At 37.7% G+C, this 8,395-nt stretch overlaps 1 protein-coding gene across 1 annotated transcript; it reads right to left on the reverse strand.

Annotated features, from left to right (window-relative positions):
- LOC103439421 (mitogen-activated protein kinase kinase kinase 1-like) lies at positions 1-5,902 on the reverse strand. Its single transcript, XM_008377988.4, has 9 exons — positions 4,623-5,902; positions 3,243-3,327; positions 3,007-3,069; positions 2,149-2,306; positions 1,876-1,948; positions 1,700-1,762; positions 993-1,103; positions 617-865; positions 1-473 (listed from the first exon to the last, which is right to left on the reverse strand). The coding sequence occupies exons 1-8, from the start codon at positions 5,588-5,590 to the stop codon at positions 653-655; spliced, it is 1,734 nt and encodes a 577-aa protein (XP_008376210.3). The 5' UTR covers positions 5,591-5,902; the 3' UTR covers positions 1-473; positions 617-652.
- Between the last annotated feature and the right edge of the window lie 2,493 nt (positions 5,903-8,395).

Raw genomic sequence — 8,395 nt, forward strand, 5'->3', positions numbered from 1 at the left:
TTGCTCGGAAATTGCCCTACTAAATTATTTGCCAAGTAAAATATCATACAAAGAGATTACAGGTTGTTTTACGTATGCCTGCGGACTGCCACCACGACGACGACGATGATAACAAATTATATACAAATCGTGATTCCTTTCCAATGCTTACAAATCTTCACCCACTAAATAACTTACTGTGGAACTAGAAGGGGAAAACAAGTGAGACTTCAAGCTAATCATATTCTACAACAGATGAATACACTCGAATAACTTCATACCAGAATGCTCCACGGTGCAAGATTTTCTGAGTAAGGAGGTGTGGACCGAGGGGGGTTGATTGTTCTTCTAAAGTCATGGACCCCGTTAGCAGATCCTTCCAAGACCTTGAAAATGGATGAACTCACACGCACTCTACTAGCGTAAGCCAATAATTGTTGGCTGAACACTGGATACCGGAGCAAGTTACAGAACGTGGATAAAAAGTCTTGCATCTGTAGTGTTGGACAGAGATGTTACTAAAGCAAAAAACATATTAAACAGTGAAAGTATTGGTTTTTTAAGTCTTTTGAGTTTAAATTCATGGGAAGAGCAAGCAACGAATATGAAACAGTGGAAAACAAAGCCAATTTTTTACCTTGTATCTCAACAGCTTATAGGTGAACAAATGTTTTCAGCTGGGCCCCCGGTGATGATATGGAGATGCTGATCCAGAAGACATGGGAAGGGGTCTCTTAAGAAATGGATGAGTTAAGAGCTGAGCAGCAGAGGGGCGTTTGTTTGGATCAACTTGTAGGCACCGATCAATGAAATCTTGTGCATCTTTTGAAAGAGAATCGGGAACCTGAGGGGGCTCTCCCTTTCCAATCTTAAATAATGCCTGCATCTGTTGAGACACAAGAAGAGATTATGTCAGAAACAAAGGTCAAAAGAGATGCATCATCCAACACATTGTCGTCATCACTAGAGTATAGACCATAAAGAGTAAAACTCATAATGAAATTGGCACAAACCCATTCAAGATTAGAGTATGGAACCCGCCCAGTTAACATCTCCAACACAGTGCATCCAAGGCTCCATATATCAGCTGGAAGCCCATAACCTTGGCTCTTTCGGTTCACAACCTGCACAAGAATAAGTTGACTAAGAAATACTCAAAAAAAATTTCGACACAGCCTATAACATGCATGTATCAACATATTTGCCTCCCAAGCAAAAATTGGCAAAATATAGGACATGCAACGACTTTATAATATTTTCAGAGGCTAGACATTGTAAAAACAGAACTACATCCATTCCGCCTACATACTCGAGAAAGATACTCCAAGTGATGTGATATATAGAAAAAACAGAAGCTGGCAAACATTCAAGTTGCACATGTGAAAATTCCATCTTCTTGTTTCAAAATATTCACTTAAATGGTTCCTGTTGCTTTATTTATTTAGCAATGTTTTCACATAAATGTTATACTAGTTAATGCTGCAACCTGTCTAAAACACATTAACATTTTATCAGAGTTCAGGAAGCAAGTACAATTTGGGAAAATCATCCTGCAATAACCACTAAATTTAGCAATCCATGATTGTAAAACAAGTCTTCATCAGTATCAAACTGAAGTACTTTATGTCCTCGATTAAAAGAAAAAGAGAGCTCATAAGCATTCAAAATAGTCTAATTTTATTTTTGATAACTGAAATTAAAATGGAGTGTAAAGGCAAACCTCTGGGGCCATCCAGAATGCAGTCCCCTGGCAAGATTTAATGTCATTCATATTTTGGATAGTCTGGAAAAAGGACGCAAAAAAAATATTAGGAGAAAAGTAGTTCACAATCACTTGTAAGTTGTAAATATTGTAAACACTAAAACAGAAAAGATTCCAAGGAATGAAAGACAAACCTTTGCCAATCCAAAATCTGCAAGCTTCACAGATCCATTTGCATGCACCAGAATGTTTGCACATTTGATGTCCCTTAATACAAGAAACATATAGATGAGAATGGATGCAGACAAAATACAGAAGGAAAGCATGGCATGAACATTCTGATGGCACGGCCACTTCAATTTTATCTTCATTCTTTTATGGAATGACCCTGACATGAGATGGCTCATAGGTGGAAATAATCCACATAACATCTTTCAAATAAATATAAATCTTGTGATATGAATTACCTGTGAACCACTTTTCGGTCATGAAGATACTTCAGTCCATGGAGGATCTGTCTTGTGTATTCAGATACATGAGAATCTGTAAGATGATACGTCTGATAGAGTTTCTGAAGGGAACCTTTAGCTACAAGCTCCAGAAAGATATAAAGGTTTGATTCATCCTACAACGACCATTGAACAAATTATACATCAGATACTGGTGCTCATAACCAGAGTAGATTGATAAATACAAGAGCTATAAAGATCTAATGCTTAACTGGTAAATGTATGCTATGGGAAAATTAGAGTAAATCATAACCAGACAATGTAATATACTATCAATATAAAACAGGTCAGAAATAACCTAAGCTTAAAATCAATTTATCTACAATTGATACTACAAATCCTTAATACTTCTGGAGTCAAACAAGACCATCAAGTTGTTTGGCCAAAGTGGCTGAAAGGATAACCAGTAACCATCCATACATGACACCCTGGCCAGTATAATTTTTTATATCTAAAATCAATTTGTATGTGAATAAAAATAAGAAAACTAAATAAAAGATAGTAATAGCAATAGCATATAACAAATACCATGTCATGAAATGCAAAATATAGAATGTATGAGAATATTTTGTGTACATTAAGGGGGACATTTTTGTAGCTGTGCACACCAACAACATCTATGATTCTCATTGTCATGACACTAAGTGTCAATTTAAATAAAAAGGAAGTTATAATGGCATGAATTGTAGAATTTTATATACTGAACAGATGATCTTGACATGCATAAATACTCATCATGGGAGATATAGGCATAGCATGACCAAAAAAACATGGGGCATACATTCAAGTCAAGAACAAGGAAATAAAAAGGAATACCTTTTGGGTGCCGTAATATTGAACTATGTTATGATGTTCAAACTGACTCAAAAGAGCAATCTCCTGAAAGGAAAAAAAAAAGGAAAACAACAAATGAGGAGAAAAGTATGTCAGCAAGAAACAATAATCAACCTAGGCTCTACTCACATATAATAACTGAATCAATTACTTAATAACAGGGAATTGGGGAAGCAAAACCAGGACACAGAACCAGACACAAGAAAAGCCTCCGTCACCTGTTCAAGTTGATAAACTCTTTGCTTCCCCTGACTTCCTTTATCAAGCAATGAAACTTCCTTCACAGCAATGAAGCTTCCACCACTGAAGGAAAGAATAACCATAATCAATAAGATGATAGAATATCTCTGAAGCTAAAGATGAAGCATGGCCGCTCTTTTAAAATGAGCAGTTGTATTATTTAAGTTCATTAGGGGAGATCCGCATAAAAACAAACTAATTCATTTTCATGTAGAGTTTATCAAACTTTCGTATAGAAATAAAGGTTCTATGAATAACAGTAAGCTACTGTAGAAGTGGGAAAGATAAAATAACTATAGAATTGCATCCATTCCCCTATCGTTAAGCTCAGAAAAAAAAAATCCAGACAGCCAGCCAAAAGTATGTCTCAGCTGTGCTTATTTGCAGCCTAGGTGTCTGCTATCTCTAAAAACATAGCAACCATAACCTTCTTTTATCTGTAAAAATAATATATTTCTTCAGTTGTTTATTAACCTTCCATTGTTCTGCCTCAAAGGGTCCAACTATAGCATATTTTCAAGGAACCATTGCAAGTTTGGAATAAGAATTTGGAAAACCATAAATAAATAGTGAAATGAATAAAAGAGAACCTCTGCTTTGAAATCTAGTAGCACCCTCGAATATAAATCACCTTCCTCCTATATTTAAGAACTCAAGTTCCTCTTCTATTCAACACCTAGAACTAGATCTTTGCAAAAAGGGTTCCTGGCATAACTCAATTGTCCACACATTTGCATACCACAAGGATGGCATGATATACTGGCTGATAGTTCTCAAAAACACTTAAACCCCATGAAGTAGGAAAATCAGATATGCTTTAAGAATCAAATAACATAAAAAGGCAAAGAAGCCTACAATCTCTTCATCTACAACCCATTGAATTCCAATATATGTCTAAAAAATGCTTTTGCTGGTGCAAATTTAGCACTTGATTGGAGCAAGGTCTCAGATTTGAACAACTATCATCTTAAGATTTTCAGGGTATTGGCGATTCTTCCAATCAAAGCTAAATAATGCCTTTCAAACTTCCCGTCTAGAACACTCCATCAAGCTAGGCTAGTCTTTCCGTCACTAGTATCACTAAGTTAAATGAGGTCATCTATTTTCTCTTCCAACACGTAAACTTTGAAACCAAGTGGAACCCTTTCTTTAACCATCACCACTAAACACTTAAATGTTATATCACTTAAAATTTAACCTACAGCTAGCCCGAGTCCTAAGAACAACAAACTATCTTTCAATGCTGATCTTTCTTCCCTAAGCTTGCTTATTATGTCATTATTTATTCCTCTAAGCTATTTGAAGTTTCGATCTCAAGAATAAGCATCCAGAAACTGTAAAGCGTATTGAACACTTACTCAGAAATGGCTTCATACACCGACCCAAAAGACCCACTACCAAGAAGGTCACCCTTCTCCCAGTGATTGATAATAAGCTTTAGCCTCCCATTCGGCGAAATTCTCTCATTCGGAGAAACAGTGGTGGTGCTAGAAGAATCATCATCATTCGACGTCGTAAATGAACACCCTTCAGAGACCGGCACAGTCTCTCTAATCTCACCTTCCACAGCGCCCTCCTCTCCAACCTCTCCTTCTTCTTCTTCTTCTTCATCAGAACAAGAGGAAGCTGCAGAAGAAGAACCAAATCTCTTTCCCACCGCATTTCCTGCGCCTTCTGGCGCAAAATCCCTCAGAATGTCCCAAGTCGAGCATCCGTCGTCAATCACCGGAACCCTCATCGACGGCGGCGGCCTGAGCACGGGCGGCCGCACACCCTTAATCCCAATAGAAACCCCAGCTGAAACAGAAGTAGCAGCAGCAGCAGCCGCATCAGCATTATAACCCCCGCTTGGAACCGGCGAGTCAGTTCGAGTCAACTCAGTTGCAGCAACAGTAATAGCCCTTACTCTATCGGACAACTCAGCCACTTCTTCCCTCAATTCGTCGGGTTTCGGACTATCCAGACTATCCAACCCGTACAATCTGGATATGGGGAGAAGATCCGAAGTCGAGCGGATCTTCCGGGCCACCCAGTCCTCCTCCGATATCGAGAAGTCGTCGGGTCCGAGGCCTAAGGTCTTGTATATCCGCTCCATATCGCCCTCGTTCCCCTCGACCCGGAAGCTCGTCCGGTCCAAGTCGAACGAGCGCGTGTGGAGCGAGGCCGACGACGAGGAGTCGTCGAGTGAGGATGACATCGAGGCGGCGTCGTAGTCAATGTGCTTCGCCGCATTACGGCGCTCGAGCCGCGGCTTCCGGCGGTTCTTCTTCGGATCCATGGCTTTCGTCCCCTTGCTATGAGAGAAAAATCGAGGTATGTGATGCATAGGGAGCTAAATCCATCTAAATTTTCCCCACCTCCACGAAACTCGATCGGAGAAGCAAGCGGTGAAGTTGTGGCGAGTTGTGTCTGATTTTCTGTTTGTTTCCCGAGAAAATTGAGCGAGAAAATGGAGAGAGGGGTTTGGGGGCGTTTTCGGGAAAGGACGCTGACCAAAAGGGGAGAGGGTGCGAATTTTGGAGACTGGTAAACGCCGTCGAAGGGGGAGAGAGAAGGCAAGACGCGGTGCCACGTGGCAGTGTTTTTGGGGGTGGAGGAGCGGGGGCCGCTTGACAAGGATCTCCCCTGGGCTTTTTGCGGTTTGTCTGAGGAGGCGCGCAGATTCTTAAACGTACGCCCTACGTCCGTACAAAGATATTGTTCATCAGATATTTTAACCTTCTAAGATATAACGCAGGCCACTCATGTTCATTAAAATTTTGATTAAACATTTGTTAGGGTTTTTACTAAAACAATAATATTATGTTGTTGGAAAGTACTCGGAATGTCACGATTAAGGGAGTGCAATTCGTGTTTAGTGATCGGTTTAGATCCATTCAAACACGACACGATTATCATATAAGTTATTTTTCTTCAAATTTGAATATAAAAGAATTATTAAGAGTGTTACATGATAATGATGTGATTAATACGTTAAATATTTACAAGTATATTGAGAGACTTGAAGCTCATTGAATTGAAAACATTCTCTCTTGAACAGATGTCTTAATGATCCTATGTCGACAATGTCTTAATGATGCTATTTTTTTCCATGTCACACAGTGGGGGTTCTCTTTTTTTGGGAACACCCAAAGAATTTGTTATAGAGTAGCATTTTTATCAATTTTGATTCACTAATAATATTGTTCACAATTTTGTCAAAAATTTCTTCGTATTTTCTACTCTTTTATCCTAGTTACGGAAAAAGTATTTTTCTACAAGAATTTTTCAATATGAGAATTTCTCCTTAACCATTAGATCAACCTCCTTAATAATGGTATAGATTGATTACAAATTATTTAATTATGTTCATATTCATGTGAACTAAAAGTAGGTTTCTTCTTAATTAATGTGCTAATGTCCACAATTAGACCAATAGCTAGACAAAGAGGTGGCAAAACAACCTGTTACAACTTGTTGGGTTGTTAATGACTACTCGTTAAGACCTGTTTGTTTGATATCACCATAATATGGAGGTGAGATTGGCAATGGTTATGATCGTGTAATGATAATGGTGATAATCACAACAAGTGGCCCAATGGTAAGGGCGCAGACTGCCTCACCAATAAACAAAAAAATGGGAGATTTCAGGTTCGATGCTCCGAACTAGTGAACCTGCTTGACTGTGGTCACCAGCATGGTGAATTGCCACCATAGCTAGGCAGTTGTCGACGGTCAAGAGACTAGGTGTGACCAAGGAACAATATGCACTAAACTAATTTGCACGTATGAGAACAAACATAGTTGTGTAGTTACACTAATGTGAATCCCTAACCCCAATGTGATGAGTAGCAGTTAGGGGTGGGTTCAAAAAATCGAAAACCGAACCGAACCGAAACCGAAAAAACCGAACCGAACGAAAAAAGCGAACCGAATTGAAAAAAGCGAACCGAACCGAACTCTTTTGGTTCGGTTCGGTTTTGGTGGTCTAAAAACCGAACCAAACTGAAATAATTAAATTAATATTTTTTTAATTTTATTTATTTAATTATTTGATTTTATTATATTAGAATATGATACTTTGGACTGCTGCTTTGATAGGACTTGTTTGCTTTCCAATTCAAATTGTCTTCTCAGCTTCTCCATCTACAACAAAAATTAGAACTTATACCATTACATGCAATATTTCTAGTTTATATCATTAAGTGCAACACATATGTAAGAACACATATCTCAACTGCACTGCAGTTGGTTAAGGAAAGCAAACAGCGTATAAAAGTTTCATGAGTTTATTAAACACTACGAGATCAAAAACAAAATTCAAACTTTCTCACCTATGGCCAAGTATAGTAGCTTCCGTGGCCTAACAATTTTGAAAAGTATATCAATATATTCAAAAATATTGATGAACACCTCTTCAAAATTTGCTGGTGGTAGAAGCTAAACACAGAATGTAGAAATTATATTATGTAACCACATATATGGATAAAAAAAATTCGGACCATAAAGATAAAGAAAATATCAAAAATTGTTACCTAGACAATAATCAAAATAAATAGTATATTATAGAATGTTTATCTTATTGCTAGTGAAGAATACATGTATATAGAGAGAGAGATTGAGAGAAAGAGATGAATGAATAAGGTCCTACTCCATCATCATCGTCTAAAAAGAAATCTATTTACAATTAAACTTTAAACCCAAAATATTTACAAAAAAAAACCTTTATGTTATAATTCTAGTTGAACTTTAAATGTTTATTTTCATTATCTTTAAGTCTAGTCGGAATATTTATGTTATGATTGTGATGAATATGTTAAAATTTAAGATTCAAATTTTTTCATTTTTTGAAAAAAAACTGAAACCAAACTGAAACAGAACCGGAAAAAAACGAACCGAAAAAAAATTGAACCGACCCAAAATTTCGGTTCGGTTTCGATTTTGGCAAAAAACCGAACCGATTTGAACCGAACCCACCCCTAATAGTAGTAGGACTTAACTGCAACTGGATTAAGTTGTAGCAATTGGTTGGATATGAAACCTTTGTATGTGAAATTATGAATCCTTTGATGTTGCTTGTTGTTGTGGAAACAAAATAGAGGTCAACGAAAATGCATCACTCTTGCTATGCGTCTCGGCTGTGCGTTTTGTT

The sequence above is a fragment of the Malus domestica genome, chromosome 08 (assembly GCF_042453785.1).
Source record: "Malus domestica chromosome 08, GDT2T_hap1".
Taxonomy (NCBI): Eukaryota; Viridiplantae; Streptophyta; class Magnoliopsida; order Rosales; family Rosaceae; genus Malus; species Malus domestica.

What these genes read in the sequence shown, in the direction of transcription:
- LOC103439421 (XM_008377988.4), bottom strand. Translation starts at nt 5,590, where the DNA reads ATGCATCACATACCTCGATTTTTCTCTCATAGCAAGGGGACGAAAGCC. An exon ending in GTGTATGAAGCCATTTCTGA is followed by an intron (nt 3,328 to 4,622) that starts GTAAGTGTTCAA and finishes TCTTTCCTTCAG; the next exon opens with TGGTGGAAGCTTCATTGCTG. An exon ending in AATATTACGGCACCCAAAAG is followed by an intron (nt 2,307 to 3,006) that starts GTATTCCTTTTT and finishes TGGTCGTTGTAG; the next exon opens with GATGAATCAAACCTTTATAT.